The sequence below is a fragment of the Symphalangus syndactylus genome, chromosome 14 (assembly GCF_028878055.3).
Source record: "Symphalangus syndactylus isolate Jambi chromosome 14, NHGRI_mSymSyn1-v2.1_pri, whole genome shotgun sequence".
NCBI classification, from domain to species: Eukaryota; Metazoa; Chordata; class Mammalia; order Primates; family Hylobatidae; genus Symphalangus; species Symphalangus syndactylus.
Window position 1 is genome coordinate 21,403,495 of NC_072436.2, and position 17,171 is coordinate 21,420,665.

A 17,171-nucleotide genomic window follows, 5' to 3' on the forward strand; every position below is an offset into this window, starting at 1 on the left:
CCCCCTCAAAACTGACAAATGTCCTCCTTACCAAACAGAGATGCTCACAGAAACCACTTGGCAGGACTTGTGAATTGCCAAATAGACACACAAACACACACACACACACACACACACACACACACAGGTAGATGAATAGGTAGGTGGATATAAAATCATATTACGAATCACTTTCCACTAATACTATACCACAAGTGTCGGGAGAACCAAATGTTTTACCCTTTGAGCTGTGATATGAGTGATTTTTATGTTTTCCAAAGTTGGGAAAAAGAATATGACCAGAGCATCTTGCCACTTCCCCTAAAAGATGTGGTGATCACCCAGGATTGGGCAGATGTTTGCAAAAATGGCAGCAGTCACAACAGCTGGAACAGACATTTCACAAGAAGAGCTCCTTTTTGATATTTTTATAATATTCTCAAAGATGCATATTAAATAATTTCTTCTGGACCACAGACACAATTGAACTTAAAAAATAAAAGCCCTATAAATATTGCTAACCCAACCTTGTCTTTTTTTTTTTTGAATCTCCCTTCTTGTATAAAATGGAATCTTTTCAACCAAGCACTTAAACATAAATATTAAAATAATAAATGGGACAAACTACAAATCTACTTATAATTTCATCACTACTGTAGCACCTTTTTGTCAGGGCCAATGCATTCATTTTGTAAAGAATAAGAGAAGTCTGAGAAGCTTGAGGACTCATATGACACATCATTAAATATTTAATCACCTTTTGAAGTCCTAAGCCTTTATCATAATTCATCCATCTAGACAGTTCATTCTATACTATAGATTCCAAGGCCCCCTTAAGAGGGGGATTAAAAAGAAAATTGGGAGAAAACCCTCTGAGAGGCAGGGTTAAATTATCTCAAAGATGACTTTCTATTGATGCTGTAGTAAACTTGCTTCACCCCGAAACCCACCAATCCACAGTAGGGTCAACCAATTAAGTCCATTGCTTTTTAGTCTCCAAGAATCAGTTTTACAAAAGATGCCACATCTGTTCCTTTGGATTCATGTAGGGTGAAAAATGGATGTTGCTAGAAAAGAAAAAGAAAAAACATGGTATTAATATCTCTCACTGACAATCAATATATGAGATTAGCAAGTGAATAGATCTGCTTGGTACAGGGATTAAGTATCCCTATCAGAGCTAGACTGGGCTTTTCCTACCCTTTCCAAAATCAAGCACACATCTAGTGATGCAAACATTTTAAAGATATCTCTTAGTTGTCACTCTTTCCATCTCGATATCTCTAGGTTTCCACTATATTCTTTAAATTTAAAAAAAAAAAAGTGTAATTATGCTACATAAGTCTCATCTACAGCAAAATACAAAGATTGACAAAAAACAACCCAAACTCTGATTTACAAATAGCCCTGGGCCCCACAAGGTCATTTTAGGCTAATACAGTAGTAAGATAATAAGACAATTCATAGGTGTATGCACTTTTTTTTTTTTTGAGATGGAGTCTCGCTCTATTGCCCAGGCTGGAGTGCAGTGGCGTGATCTTGGCTCACTGCAAACTCTGCCTCCCGGGTTCCAGTGATTCTCCTGCCTCAGCCTCCCGAGTAGCTGGAACTACAGGTGCATGCCACCATGCCTGGCTAATTTTTTATATTTTTAGTAGAGACAGGGTTTCACTGTGTTAGCCAGGATGGTCTTGATCTCCTGACCTCATGATCTGCCAGCCTCAGCCTCTCAAAGTGCTGGGATTGCAGGTGTGTGCCAGCATGCCCGGCCAGCAGTATGCACTTTTATTTCTCAGGAAAAAGACGATGGAATGAGAAGCCAATTTTGTTGAATAGTAAATGTGCAAGGAAGGTAGCCCTTGCCCTTGACGTTGGAGAATTGGTTTAGACTAAAACAGTTAAAGCCATTTGCCAAGCCACGAGTTATATTTATGTCTCTCCTGGTGAAGAGTTGATCCATCTGAAAAATAATGTAGACTGCCAAACTGTAGTTATGTGCAGAGAAAACTGAACTCGGAGGTTAAGGACTGAAAAGGGAAAAGAAGAGTCTCTATCTTCACAGATCAGATCAAGTAAACTCTAAAAACATAACAAGTCTTATGCTTTGCTAGGGGAACAAGCATGGTATGTGATTCAAGAGGCCATGCATTTCAAAACAATTCTGAACAGGAAGCCATTTTCTCTGCACTAGAACAATTCTCCCCAGATTGCTCAATTTTGTTACAATAAGTGCCCGGCTCTCACAGTGGAAGCTGCCACCTCTACTTAGAAAGATACATCAGGTCAGGAGCCACAGTTCTTACAGTGGAAATAGAACCAACCAAACCTACCCAAAAAGGATAATTCCTACAGGTAGAACTTAGTCCCACGTGTCTCACCTCCCCTGCTCACTTCCTTGACTGCCTGGTAGTACTATTTTCAATGACCAGTTGAGTAGCTAAATGTAAGCATTTTTACATCCAGACACGTAAGTGACTCACTCTGTTTCCCCTGACTTTAGGGAGTTTAGTTTACAACCTTTATGTTGCCCAGCTGTAGGTTTTCTAATTATATTTGTTTTAAACCTGACAGCGGAGGGTTGGATGAGTCAGCTCCATGGAAAACTGAGTTCCCACTCATGGAAATTCTAGGAAACAATGCAAATGGGAAAGGAACAAAGAAATAAAAACCCCAATGAAGGTAGCTGGTCACGATTAAGTATCATGACTCAGAAAATGGAAAAGAGATTTTCTCCCTTTGTCCATCTGAGGACACAGGTTGGGTGTTGGCTCGGATCCTTACACTCATGAAATGAACTGAAGCTCTGAGTGCCAGGTCCTTCCTCCTGACCTCCCTCAAAAACTAAATAGCAGCCATACTTCTGATTAGTAACCACATACACAGCACACTTACCAAGGACCATCAGGCTTATTAGCTTTCCCACATCCTCTGGACATTTGGAAATCTTTTAATGTACTTAAAAGCTTTTTACTATCAAAACAGGACATGCCAAACCTCAGATTATCTTGGTGACTGCTTCCAACACCTGCCAGCCCCACCTTGCCTTTTGTTCTGCTAGTGGCTATTAGCTCAGTAGATGTTGCCTGAGTCTGCAAATGAATTAAATAATCTGACTTGAAGTCTTTAATTAAAAAAGAAGAAAATCCCTAGGCATCTTTCCATTTATTCCCAGGTTGAGAAAATGCTATGAGAGCCAGAAGGACACGGGGGAGGAGAAAACGGGTAGGCATGACAAATGGAAAGTGTGACTTGCCTTCTTGTGTGGGTTTTGAGGCTGTAAAAGGTTAAGAGGGAACCCAGTCCCTCCTATAAGCAATGGATTAAGATTAGCAAGGGCAGAAACCAGGAAATGGGCAAATGAGGGACTATGAATAATACTCAGACTATAGTCCCAGACTGGGTTTCCCAAAAGAGGAGCCGGGGAGACAAGAAGGGAGGCCTTTATACCATTTAGGCTCACTGATGTGCCTGAAGAAAACATGGAGATCCATGAACATACTGTGAGGAACAGACAGACAAGCTACAGTCACCAGCAGGTCTCCCTGTCCCATGCATAGCACCTCATCCCTTAAGACTATGGTTCTGAATGGGTCAGGCATCTTTGTTTAACATACAATTCAATCTAGAGCTTCCTAAGATAATTGGAGAACATAATTATTTCACTGGGCAATCACTTGAATGAACTGGTTATCTTTTCTGGTGATTATCATCTAGGGCAGGGATCAGCTACCTATGACCCAAAGGCCACATTTAGCCCACTGCCTGTTTTTTTAAATAAAGTTTTATTGGAACACAGCCACACACACCCCATTTTTTTTTTAACACATTGGATATGGCTGCTTTCACATTGCAACACTGAATTGAGCCATTGTAAACAGCAACTGTATAGCCTACAAAGACTAAAATACTTACTATTTAGTCCTTTACAGAAATCGTTGGCTGCTACCTACTTTAGAAGAACAAATTCTACTGAGTCATACTCCCCAGTGACATTTGAGAGAACAAGCAAATGACATGATCTTAAAGAATGCACACCCTTCAATCCGTGTTACGGAGAGAAACATTTGGGATTTCTATAAGAGGGACATGTCTAGGTTAAGGCCTTAATTAAATTGTCCTTCACCTGGAAAAAGGATTATTTTTTTCCTTCATACTTCCTCACCAGCTCCTAAAATCTAAACAATTGCCTCTCAGCAAGTGTTTTCCCAATGCTAAAGTCAGGGAGTTTGGACTCAGATTTTCCATTTGAAAACCTCAACTCCACAGGAAAGCAGGGAACAGTTATAGTCTTAAAAGGCAAGTCCATTTCTAGTACCACAAAGACTAATGCTGTAAGAAGAAAAGGGGGACTGTCATGATTTTATAACATTAATATATATGTAGGCCATAAAATATCACAGGGTTAGAACATATTGCAAATGTAGAATTTGACATCAGCTGCCCATGTATATTAAGCATTCTTTTTCTCAAGCGTGTTTCAGTGAAATTTCTGATCCAAAACCATTTGGAAGAAGAAAAAGTAGCTGGAAATATATAGAAAATGTTCTTCTTATCCAAACAGTTACAAAACATGGCAACTTTAGAATAGGAATACAGGTGCACACTTGTAGTCCCAGCTACTTGGGGGGCCCAGGCAGGGGGATTGTTTGAGCCCAGGAATTCGAGACTAGCCTGAGCAACACAATGAGGCTCCATCTCTAAAAATAAAAATTAAAATATAAATAAATAAAATAGGATTACAGGCTCCATAGCATCCTACAAGAATAACTCTACATCTACTGTATTTTATGTGAAATTAATTTTAAAATGCCCTAGCGGGTGCATAAGCACATTAAAAAAGAGTAAACAGAACCAAAAAAGCCTTTGACTGGCTATTAAAAAATAATAAGGAAGAAAATATTCAACTTAAACATGTACTATGCTACGATTTTCTCAAACATTACTCATATTTCCTTCTTTAACTGTGAGTTTTAGTTGAATAAAGATGGTAGAGTGCTGAGCACCAGGGGCTGCCTTTTAATGGACCCAATGGAGGCCCAAGGAGATGGTCTCGTCTCCAATTCATCCAGTTGCAAAATGGTTCAATCTTCAATCAAAGCTTAGGTGGCAGAAGTAAAAATCTATGTGATTGGCTGTAACTATCATGCATCTTCCTGATCAGCTTTCTATAACTCTTCCTGACTCGACATTTCCAAGCTGTGCTTCCTCATATCTAAGCCACCTCACCACAGCATTTGACACTAGGAATCCATGCTTCTAAGACATGCCCTGAGTTGGTCTTGAAGACAGCAGGGCTTGTGGCTGGGATAGCAGAGGAGCAAGCATTTAATGCCTCATGAATAACTGTGTTCCAGTAAGAAAGGGTGTCAGCGTTTTATTGCTTTTGAAATTGTGCATGAACGTAACTCTTCTTTCCCCTGCTAAAATGAAAACCTTGATAATTGAAACAAATCTGGGAGTTAACATAAATTAGCAAATAGTCTGAATTTTATATATTTCTCCCCCTCAAAAATGTGTTTCTCCTACATTCAACATATACTTAGATAAATCAAAGCATTGCCAAGTTTAGGTCCTTGCCATTTGTATTTAGCTTAGAATCATTAGTAATTAGCTTAGAATTGTAGTTATCAGAGTTTTGTTTGTTTGTTTGTTTTTCTTTGAGACAGGGTCTCACTCTGTTGCCCAGGCTGGAATTCAGTGGCACAATCACGGCTCACTGCAGCCTTAACTTCCTGGGCTCAAGTGATCCTGCCACCTCGGCCTCATGAGTAGCTGGGCTACAGGCAAATGCCACCATGCCCGGCTAATTTTTTGTACTTTTTGTAGAGGTGGGGTTTCATCATGTTGCCCAGGTTGGGCTCCAACTCCTGGGCTCAAGCAATCTTCCCAACTCGGCCTCCCAGAGTGCTGGGATTACAGGCATGAACAGCCACTGTGTCCTGCCTATAGTTACCACAATTTAAGAAACGTTATTTTAATACAACAATGCTAAGTCTTACTTTCTTCACTCTTGCTTTTTATAGACACAGCAAGTGATAAACTGTGAATGCTGAGGGAGTATAATTTAAACTAATAATGCTTTGTCTTACTTTTTTCCACCAAAGTGAAAACAAAAAGCAAAAATTTTTTTTCCTCCCTAGCTACCCACCAAAAAGTTGTTCATCTAATTTAGCCCAGATATTTGATCAAAAATTGATCAGTCAAAGAGCATTTAAGTTTTCCTCATTATTGAAATCTCTTAAATCATACTTTCCTTAATTTTCTCTTAGTAATATGAGGATTCTCATGTCTTTTAAATTCAAAAATATAAATTGTATATACATAATTTGCTCTGTATCATGACAGGTTTATTAGCCTGGAAAAAAACTACTAAGAATAGTGACAGGTCCCAACCTGTATTTAAGAAGGATGTAGGATGAACTCTTTAACTCTCTTTCCTGGAGTTCAAGTCCTGTCACTGATGTCTCAATGAACCAACTCTTCCAATATTGTGATGTGATGATAATTTAGGTCTTAGTGACTTTGCCTTTTATAGCTATTAGTATAGTCATGTTTATATTGCTAACAATACTCACCATTAGCTCTGGGTATGTAGGCCGTTCTTTGGAATTCTTCTTTAAGCTTAAAGAAAAAAAATTAATCATTAAAATCTAGAAGCCATATATATTTTCATTAGACAAGGATTTCAGAACCTGTAGAACACTAAACATAATCAGCTTTAAAAGTGTATTGAAAACACAGCCTCCTACCTTAACTTTCCTCTTCTGTAACGCTTATGTATTATGTTTTAAATCACCCTGGTTGTGCCTTAATGGGAAAAATAGTTGTGTGTGTGTGTGTGTGTGTGTGCACTTTCCTTTTGATACTTTACCAATGACATACACACTAATTTTTCTGATCTACAGCCATTGTATTTCAAAAATATCTACTTTCCTTCAAAGCAGCTTTTAATGCCATTTCCACAGACAAAGAAATTGGCAAGTGTTTCTTACATTGCCATTTGTTACCTCTTCACTGTCAGGTACCTGGTTCTTTTTGCTTCTGTTTCCCATGAATGCATAATTTGCTTTTATATAGTCCTAACGAAACCTGCCTGAGATAGAAGCAATAAACCCCTAATATTAATTTTCTTTTCCTTGAGACAGGGGCTGGCTCTGTTGCCCAGGCTGGAGTGCAGGGGCATGCAATCTCGGCTCACTGCAGCCTCCACCTCCCTAGGCTCAGGTGATCTTCCTGACTCAGCCCCCTGAGTAGCTGGGATTACAGGCACGTGCCACCATGCCTGGCTAATTTTTGTATTTTTTGTAGAGGCAGGATTTCACCATGTTGTCCAGGCTGGTCTCGAAGTCTTAGGCTCAAGTGATCCACCTGCCTCAGCTTTCCAAAGAGCTGGGAGTACAGGTGTGAGCCACTGTGCCCAACCCCCCATAACATTTCTAAGGTAATACTACTTGTTTATGACAAAGGTAATAAGACCTGTTTACGACAGCTGATAAAAGAGAGAGCGCGCTCAGTGACAGCAATTATTCTTGTTAGAAATACTTTATGGTCATGTGCTGTTGTCAGGTGACTTCTGGTTATTCTGCTCTCCGTTGACACAGACATTTAATAATATTTGATACTGGAGGCAATAAATGCTGTTACTTATTATTTAACAGTAATAAAACTGTAAGATGAAGAGACCAACCCATCATCCCATTATCAGCCCATCCCTATCCTCTATCCAACTCTGGCCTTAAAATGAAAAAAAAAGAAAGAAAGAAAGAAAAGAAAAGAAACAATTTACTTGGAGTTGGAATCCCAGGTTACAGAATGCAGAAAAAGATGATTTTGAAAACTATGATTTGCAAGGCAACCTACAGACTCCTGTGCCCAATGGACCACAAAATCATACATGAATGGAAAGGAGCTTTGCCTGGCATTGGAATGGAAAGGAATTTTGCCTGGATTTGGAGGAATCAAAATGTAACTGATTATTGGGTTGCTGGGATTTGAGCTAATGGATCATTTTGAGCAAATGAGACCTAGTACGTGTGACGTGAGCTCTGCCTCACCCTCTGAAGCTAAGCATGACAGGGTAAGATACAGAACCATGAGAGAGTGAAGGAGTTCAGGCACTTCGAGAAACTGTGGTTTAAAACGAAATAAAATTAAAAAAAAAAAAAAAAAAAAAAAACAGAGAGAGAGAAAGTTTTTGAACCAAAACAACTTAAAATCAGCCTACCAGTTTGTTCCAGGCAATGCTGTGGGTGGAAGCCAGGGAACCTGAGACAGGCTACGGGTAGATGTGAGGACAGAAGTTTCAACCTGGAACTGAGGGCAGACCTAGGACCTAGTGACCTCAGTGACCAGACAACCTATGAGAGAAAGTTTCATCTCAACTGAGGATAAAAATAAGAGCACATTAGAAAGAGGAATTAACAGCTGGCAAAGTCCGATTGATATGGGAATGTGTGCTGAGTGAAATGAATGAGTCTGCGTAACTCCCACTGATGGTTTTGTAGGTACCTAGATGCTGAGAGTCCAAGTGGGTGGGTCTCAGCTGGAGGTCATTTTGCTCCCAGGGGATATATGGAAAATGTCAGGAGGCATTTTTGGTTGTTACATCTGGTGGCAGGGTGTTACTGGCATCTAATAGGTAGAGGCCAGGGATGTTGCTAAACATCCTATAATGCACTGGGCAATCCCCCACAACAAAGAACACTCTAGCCCAAAATGTCATTAGTGCAGAGATTAAGAAACGCTGTGCTATGTGTAATAGGTGGCCCCTCCTTGTGGCAGCTTCCTCTCCCCTTCACTTAAAAGGACCATCTCCAGCTGGTTTGTCTGTCTTTAAGTACATTCTCACCACGACCGTCTCCTACCCTCAACCCTCAACCCCAGGGAGCAAAAGTGTTTCTTTCTAAGTTCAAGAGCTAGTTTACCTAGAAAGAAACACAGAAGCAGCAATGTGATCCCAGGAGCGTTGCTGACTTGCACACAGACCCTGGTAAAAAAAAACAAACAGGCTAGAAGCCCTGAATTTCCCACTATTGTTCCAAGCAAATCAAAAACCAGAAATTCTTCTCTATCGTTGGAACAATGTAACACGCTAAGTAAATAACAAAAAGCACAAGCACAACATTAAATCCACACTCAATATTCAGATGGTTGATTCTGCATGTCTCTATTTAGGCCTTAAACTCTGCATTGCATCTGGAACATTCTCATTGAGGACCCAGGCCCACTCCGTTACTAGCTTTTATCGGTCAACAACAGAACCAAGGCAGTGTCAGGAAGAAAAGCTTGTTTCTCAAATGTAAAAATGTGCTGATTTTTTACTTTATATTTAGCAGAAAAGATAAAATGGCTGTCTCTTTCCAACAGATAGATGAGCTTAAGCATCTCCATTTTTTTTTTTTTTTTTTTTTTTTTTTTTGAGACGGAGTCTCACTCTGTCACCCAGGCTGGAGTGCAGTGGCACAATCTCGGCTCACCCGCCTCCTGGGTTCACGCCATTGTCCTGCCTCAGCCTCTCCGAGTAGCTGGGACTACAGGCGCCCGCCACCACGCCCGGCTAATTTTTTTTGTATTTTTAGTAGAGATGGGGTTTCACCGTGGTCTCGATCTCCTGACCTCGTGATCCGCCCGCCTCGGCCTCCCAAAGTGCTGGGATTACAAGCGTGAGCCACCGTGCCCGGCCTCCATTTTTTAAAATACTGTATTTTTTTAAATGCTGTATTTTTTTAAAAATATTGTATTTTTTTAAATGCTGTATTTTTTAAAATACTGATTTTGAGTCAGGATATCTTATCTTTTCACTTCTGGAACAGCTTATAAAGATTTCTCGGCCAGGTGCAGTGGCTCATGCCTGTAATCCCAACACTTTGGGAGGGTGAGACAGGTGGATCAATTGAGCTCACTTGAGGTCAGGAGTTCAAGACCAGCCTGGCCAACCTGGTGAAACCCCAACTCTACTAAAAATACAAAAATTAGCTGAGCATGGTGGCAGGAGCCTGTAATCCCAGTTACTAGGGAGGCTGAGGCGCAACAATCACTTGAACCCGGGAGGCAGAGGTTGCAGTGAGCGGAGATTGCACCACTGTACTCCAGCCTGGGCAACAGGGTGAGACTGTATCAAAAAAGAAAAAAAAAACAACTCCAGATTTTTGTTAACTCTGTATAAAGAAAATATGGGGAAAGTACCCTAGGTGATCCATCATAAAGTGTTAAAGATTCCTGAAACCTCCAAAACTACTGGCCTATTGGCTATTCCTTGACTCATGGCCCCTGAGTAGAAAGCTCACAATCTACCCCAAACACTACTGCAGAATATAAATGGAAAATACTTACACCGCAAAGCAAGGCTGTTTATTAAATTAATGTAACTGACATAACCCATTCTCTCTATCTTTTAAATCAAGAACACTTCAAAACATGGGCTAAGAATAGCAAAATACTCAGGATAAGGCTGGGGGGGAAAGCAAATTTTCCATGTTTAGTAGGAAGTAGTTGAAATTCAGTATACAATAACAACTTTGGAGTTCAAAGCAACACCAATTTCTTTTTGAACTGGAATCAGACTTGAATTTTCAAAGAGCTTGTCATTTTCAAGCGTGCAATTAGCTAACTGCCCTAATTCCTTTTCCAAATGCCACAACACACGCTTCTGACCATAGCTGACACTAAAAAACAGCTCATGCTGTCTTGAGAATTGCTAGCTTGTAGTTTGTGCTGACCAGAGGATTTCTGCCTATTTGAATTCCCCTGATCATTTCCAAGAAGGGCTATTTGGTACATCCACAGAATAAAAACACATTGCGCCTTTCAAGACATACATTTGTCAAAAGCTAAATAAACATCTAGTGCCTCTTTTTACTGTCCTTCCTACGCAAGTAGGAGACTGTATTTGACTGCCTGTGTTTTATGCTAGTTTCTCTGAGTCAGACAATAACGATGCTTGAGTGGGCCTCCACTACCCTTCAATATGCCATCAGACTGGTCAGTTGGGCCCACAGCTTCTTAAATAGGCCTGGAGTAAAAGCCAAAGGGAAGTCCAGCTGATTTGGCACTCGGCAGTTGATTTCCAGTGACTTCCTTCTGTGAACCTATAGGAAGAGTTTATGATGAAAAGTGTAAACCGGCTAAGATTCCAATCTTTTGCGAACTCGTTTGTTAAGCCTTCTGCAGGACTAGAAAGCAAGACTTCTCTATTAGACTTCTCTGTGATGAATCCCAAAACAAGGCTGACATGGTCAACACAACCCAACCCAAGAACTCCTTAAAACCCCTATGATAAGAAAGAGATATATAGGAAAAAGAGGAAGAAAATCTCATTCTGTAGTCCTATCTCAAAATAAATACAGAAAAGAAGGGCTTGTAAGAAACCATTGTGGGTTTGCTTTTTTCCTTTACGTTCATATGGCTAATTCTTCTTTCTCCTTCAAGATAACATTGTCAGATGTTACTGCAAAAGAAATGCAAAAACTGGAACTCTGGACTCTAGGTCTAACTTTGGGTGTGGTGATGATAGCCTGTAAGAGCTTTTCTACTTCACCCCACAAACCAAGCGATTTACTGTCAACTAACAAGCAGTGATCAGTACTGATGGGCCAGACAAGAGTGGCTACCAAGTCAATTCCCTGGATACAGAATTATGGTACCTAGCAACATGGTGATGGCATCATGCCAAGTTGATTCCTTGGGTGCAGGTGTATGATACCTAGTAGCTTTGTGACATCGAATGCTTAGGTAGGATACACAAGTTCACAAATACTCTGACAGTTACCTAGGCTGTGGGTAATGTATTCTTTTTCTACATACCAAAGACAGATGTAGGCAATAAAAACATAGATGTATCTATCTTGAAATTCGAGATTAAATATTTCACTTTCCAAATCCGTAGTCTCCCTTCCCCACTTAGGACACAGAGTTGGACCTTTCTGAGAAGTCTAGGAGGACCATAGCCTACGTAATAAAAATATAAAAAACATGGAGATCACGAAAAAAAAGGTCCTTTAATGAAGATATGTCTCAATAATAAGCTTTATTCATGAGAAAAATAAGAGAATAGCTGATAAAGGGGAGTTACGTGCACAGGGAATAGCCCTCTGTTCATGAAGAGGTAGAAGAGGTACTCTTCTGTTAACAGTCACTTTTCCATTCTTTCCATTAAGCTCCAGATCAAACCTCAAGCTTTCAGTAATCAAACAAGTAAAATCACTAGATTGCTAATGGACGGCGGTATGTACCCATATATTAATATATGTATGAAAAATAAAATTGCTTCCGTAAAGTTCTAGGCCAGTCATAAACTCTAAAAGAAAATCAGTGCTACTTTTTGAGTATAAGATGACTTTTTCAACTCAGTTGAAAAATAATGTTCGTGCTTAAGGGATATCAAAGAAAATATATCGGTGGTTTGTGGCAGGCAAAAAAATTATTGACCTGGGATCTGAAATAGGAGAGCTTCCATGCTGAAAAAGCCAAACTGAGGATAAGTAAGAATGCTCATAAAATTCAGAATTAACGATTCCCTTCTATTTCTTAATTCCCATACCAACAAAATGACTATTTTAGACAATTGATATTCTTAAGCATAGCATTCTACCAGAACTATAATACTGACACTTTGAGGAAGGAAAATTTATCTTTTAATGACTTCTAGGGTAAAGTGATTTGGGTTTTGTTTCTAGATAGTTTCATATTTTATTTTATTTTATTTTATTTTACATTTTGTTATTTATTTAATTTTATCTTATTTTGGCAGGGTCTTGCTCTGTCACCCAGGCTGGAGTGCAGTGGCACAATTACGGCTCGCTGCAGCCTCAGCCTTCCAAGCTCAAGCGGTCCTCCCACCTTGGCCTTCCTAGTAGCTGGGACCCCAGGTGCACACCACCACACCAGCTAACTTGTGTATTTTTCGTAGAGACAGGGTATTATTTTTAATATACCCAGATATAAGACAAACTGACTTACTTGAGTAGAAATGAAATGACACTGAGCAAACAGTATTAATAGAATTAACAGTTTCAGGAAAGCTGGGACATGTCTACGGCTCAAAATTTTTTAATTAATGAACTGTGGTAGCTGGGACTAAAATTAAGAGAAAATAAGAGAGAAGGGGATATCTTTGCAGGCAGCCATGAAGGCACCATGGGTGTTACAAGGAGAGAGAAGGCACAGGGCAGTCATTATATGAAGAGCAATGATGCCGGTATCTGGAACTTCCACATGTGTGCATACATTAAAATTAGAAAAATCGGCCGGGCGTGGTGGCTCACGCCTGTAATCCCAGCACTTTGGGAGGCTGAGGCGGGCGGATCACGAGGTCAGGAGATCGAGACCATCCTGGTTAACACGGCAAAACCCCGTCTCTACTACAAATACAAAAAATTAGCCGGGCGTGGTGGTGGGCACCTGTAGTCCCAGCTACTCAGGAGGCTGAGGCAGGAGAATGGTGTGAACCCGGGAGGCGGAGCTTGCAGTGAGCTGAGATCGCACCACTGCACTCCAGCCTGGGTGGCAGAGCAAGACTGTCTCCAAAAAAAAAAAAAAAAAAAAAAAATTAAAAAACATTTATTTCTCAAGATGTTCATTTTTAAAATATCTCTAAAAAGTTTCAATGCTCTGATTCTTTGGAGAAAATTCTAGTAAGAGAAAAAATACACTGGTGAAAGAAAAATCAAGCAATTGGATGATTTTTTTTTAATAAATTGAAGAAAATAAGCCTTCTAAACAGAAACTAGTTGATGGCAGGTCCATAGATCATACGTCTAAACCTGGGGTTATCACCGCAGCTATACATAAAAATGACTTGAGAACATTAAAAATATATTAGTATCTTGGCCCCTCCCCAGATCAATTAAATCAGAGTCTATGAGGATGAGGCCTAGGGGACAGTGATTTTGAAAACTCATTAGAGTTTTATAAATTAGCAGCCACAGTTGAGAACCATTGGATTAAACTGGTGATTCACAATGGTAGACTCAGCTTTCTCAAACTTTTCACACCAGCCTCATTATTACCAAAATTTCCTAAAGCACCCAGAATCTTGGGAAAAGGGGATAGGTGGGAGAAAGGTAATAGGGAGAATAATTTGAAGAGACTTAGCTAGATAACATCATTTCCCATTACCACCCGTCTTGAGAACTACTGTACTACCCAAGATGCCTCATCCTTTTTTTTTTTTTTTTTTTTTTTTTTTTTTTTGAGATGGTGTCTCTCTCTTATCACCCAGGCTGGAGTGCAGTGGCGCAATCTCAGCTCACTACAACCTCCACCTCCTGGGTTCAAGCAATTCTCCTGCATCAACCTCCCGAGTAGCTGGGACTATAGGTACCCGCGCCACCACACTTGGCTAATTTTTGTATTTTTAGCAGAGATGGGTTTTTACCATGTTGGTCAGGCTGGTCTCGAACTCCTGACCTCAAGTGATCCGCCCACCTTGGCCTCCCAAAGTGCTGGAATTACAGGCATAAGCCACCACGCCCAGCCCCTCATCCCTTTTTTTTGATGTGACCTTAAACATGAGGATAAGGCAATAAATAAATAAATAAATAACCAACCAACCAACCAACCACAAAAAACAAGTTTTTGAATCCAGAAGGCAAAATCATGAACCCAGGTCAACCTGGCAGAGGTACTACCACATCCAGCACACTCCCTCAAGGAAAACAGACAGGAAGTAGCCTAGAAGATATATCTTTTAAGAGGCATCCAACAACTATTATACTAGCGCTCGAGACTCTAGCCCCTCTCTAGTCATCCAGCCAAAAACAAAAACAAACAACTGCAGACCAGCCTCATACATCATCAGGGAAAAGTACCAGGAATGAGAAGGGGCCTTGGGCTGACAAAGAGTCCAAGAGCTCTTAGGTTCACAAGCAACAGACAGTTGCTTTGTTTTATGTTTCTTCCATGTTTCCTGATGAATGCTGTATTCACAGCTTTTTTTTTTTTTTTTTTTTTTTTTTTTTTTTTTTTGAGATGAAGTTTTGTTCTTGTTGCTCAGGCTGGAGTGCAATGGCGTGATCTCAGCTCACTGCGACCTCCACCTCCCAGGTTCAAGCGGTTCTCCTGCCTCAGCTTCCCGAGATTACAGCTGTCCACCACTACGCCCAGTTAATTTTTTGTATTTTTAGTACAGTCAGGTTTTCACCATGTTGGCCAGGCTGGTCTCGAACTCCTGACCTCAGGTGATCCACTCGCCTCGGCCTCCCAAAGTACTGGGATTACAGGCGTGGGTGCTCAGCCTCACAGCACTTCTAAAAAGCATGGAGGCCAAGGAATGAAGCCATGGGGAAGATGTTCCTTCAGCTTCCTCAGTACCTCAAACAGCCTTCAGAGCTCCAGGCCCTTCCCCAGCAGCGAGTACTCAGAGCGGATCCAAGGATCAGTACTCCAAGGATCACAGCTAGGCCTGCCACCATCTCCGAGCCTCCTTCCTCCCAATTCTCATCTACTTCTCCCAGATGGCCAAATACACTAACCTGGCTCAGGGATGTGCTTCACTTCTGGCATCCTGCTTCCAGCATCACTTGGCATTATCATTACTATCAAGTCATGCTAGGCATCATGACCTCTATGCAGACAGAAATTACTGGATTGTCTAGAGAATACTTTCCCCTCTGTTGCTTTTCTTGACTGCCCTGGCAGTTTTCATGAAAATATAGTTTACCACATGAGTATGGCTCCCTCCCTCTTTCTAGTCCAACTTTCTTTGGATTCCCTTCCCAGAACTTCAGCATTGTTTCTTATGGTGGGCAAGTTTCTCCACAGTTAGCAAGTACTCAGTAGCAACCAAGGTTCTACAAGACTTCTGGGGACCTAAGAAACACTCTCAAACTGCCCACTGTCTTCTCACCCAAAGTAACTCTTTGCCTCTACTTCCTATCCCCAGGCCTCTAGTGGGTCCTATCAGCTTTCTCTTTATGCTCTAATCAATATCAAATTGCTTAAAGCTCACATAAAGGAGTTTCTTGCTTTTGTGACATTGTGAATGATATTCCTTCTGTTTGGAATACGTTTCCTTTCCTATTTCCCTTTTGTTTGGAAAATTCCTCTCACAATCTCAGCTCCAGATTTATCTCCTCCAGAAAAGCCTATCCTGAGGTCTTCCCTCTGAGTTCCTTAAATCCCCTATGCTATCTCTATCACTGGACTTGCCACATTAGACTATAATTACTCATTTATGAGACTTCTCTACTTGACTTTGGGCTCAGTGAGGGCAGGGAGTGTGACACGGTCATCTTTGCTTCTCCAGCAGAGAGGGCATACTCCACAAATGCTTTCGGAATGAATGTATGCATGATGGATTCAACCCCGATGGAAGAAATTCATGAGAACTCATCTTCTTTCACATTGACACTTGGGAGGTGAGGCTCTCTTACCACTGTGAGGTAAAGTCAACAAACTCTGCAGAGAACTTGTCTGCTGGGAGTTGTGGTGATGGCTCCTCTACCACCTGTTTGAGCTGCTGAAATGGAGTTCCCCATGAATCATAGGGAAATCGAAGGATGGCCAACTCAATCTGGAGAAGAGAGGAAACAAAGAAACAACAGTTTCAACAGAGCTGCTTTAGGGAATCACCCATGTTTCATTCGTGGATAGCCAGAGGAAAACACAATGCAAAGTTCAAGTATAAGTCGGGGGGGCGGGAAATAAACAAATAATTTGTTCTCTAGCAATTTTCCCCAAATTCCTAGTACTAGGGATTTTTAAATATTACTTACTAGACACAGCCACTTAAGCCTATCTAAAACCGGGCCCCTCACTAAAACCCACTGTGGCACTTCATAAAAATCGTAAGCCAACAGTATTAAACTTCAGGATGTAAAACTACGAGGATTTCAAATGTTTGGTCTGCAAAGTAATTCCCAGCCTAAGACCTTTCCAGAGCTGAGCATCTACAGCCACCTGCAGGTCTCTTGGTGAAATGACAGGGGGAAAAAGCAACCTAGAACCAAATGACTGATCTTTTTTTGGACTTGAGAAAAGGCCACTTTGCATTACAGGATCATGTGCTTTCTGGGCAGGCAGGAGAAATAACTCATGGGATTTATTCAGCTGCTGTGCCTGGGGAGGAGCTAGGACCACAGTGGATAATTCCAGACCTTGGCGATCCACTGAAAATGTATGACCACCAAAGTTATGAAATTTACAATCACCAAAGTTATAAATAAGTTATGAATAAATCATATAACTTTAGGGCT

The 17,171-nt window shown here is 40.7% G+C and overlaps 1 protein-coding gene across 3 annotated transcripts in view; it reads right to left on the bottom strand.

Moving 5' to 3' along the window:
* Nucleotides 1–392: 392 nt before the first annotated feature.
* MAP2K6 (mitogen-activated protein kinase kinase 6) overlaps nucleotides 393–17,171 on the bottom strand; it is a 129,376-nt gene continuing 112,597 nt past the window's right edge. For all 3 annotated transcript variants that reach the window (XM_055240934.2, XM_055240936.2, XM_063617530.1), the window contains 3 exons: nucleotides 16,350–16,489; nucleotides 6,555–6,600; nucleotides 393–1,046 (listed from right to left, as the gene is read on the bottom strand). In XM_055240934.2, the coding sequence (XP_055096909.1) occupies nucleotides 969–1,046; nucleotides 6,555–6,600; nucleotides 16,350–16,489 (264 nt within the window). In that variant the 3' untranslated portion in view covers nucleotides 393–968. The remainder of the gene's footprint in view (nucleotides 1,047–6,554; nucleotides 6,601–16,349; nucleotides 16,490–17,171) is intronic.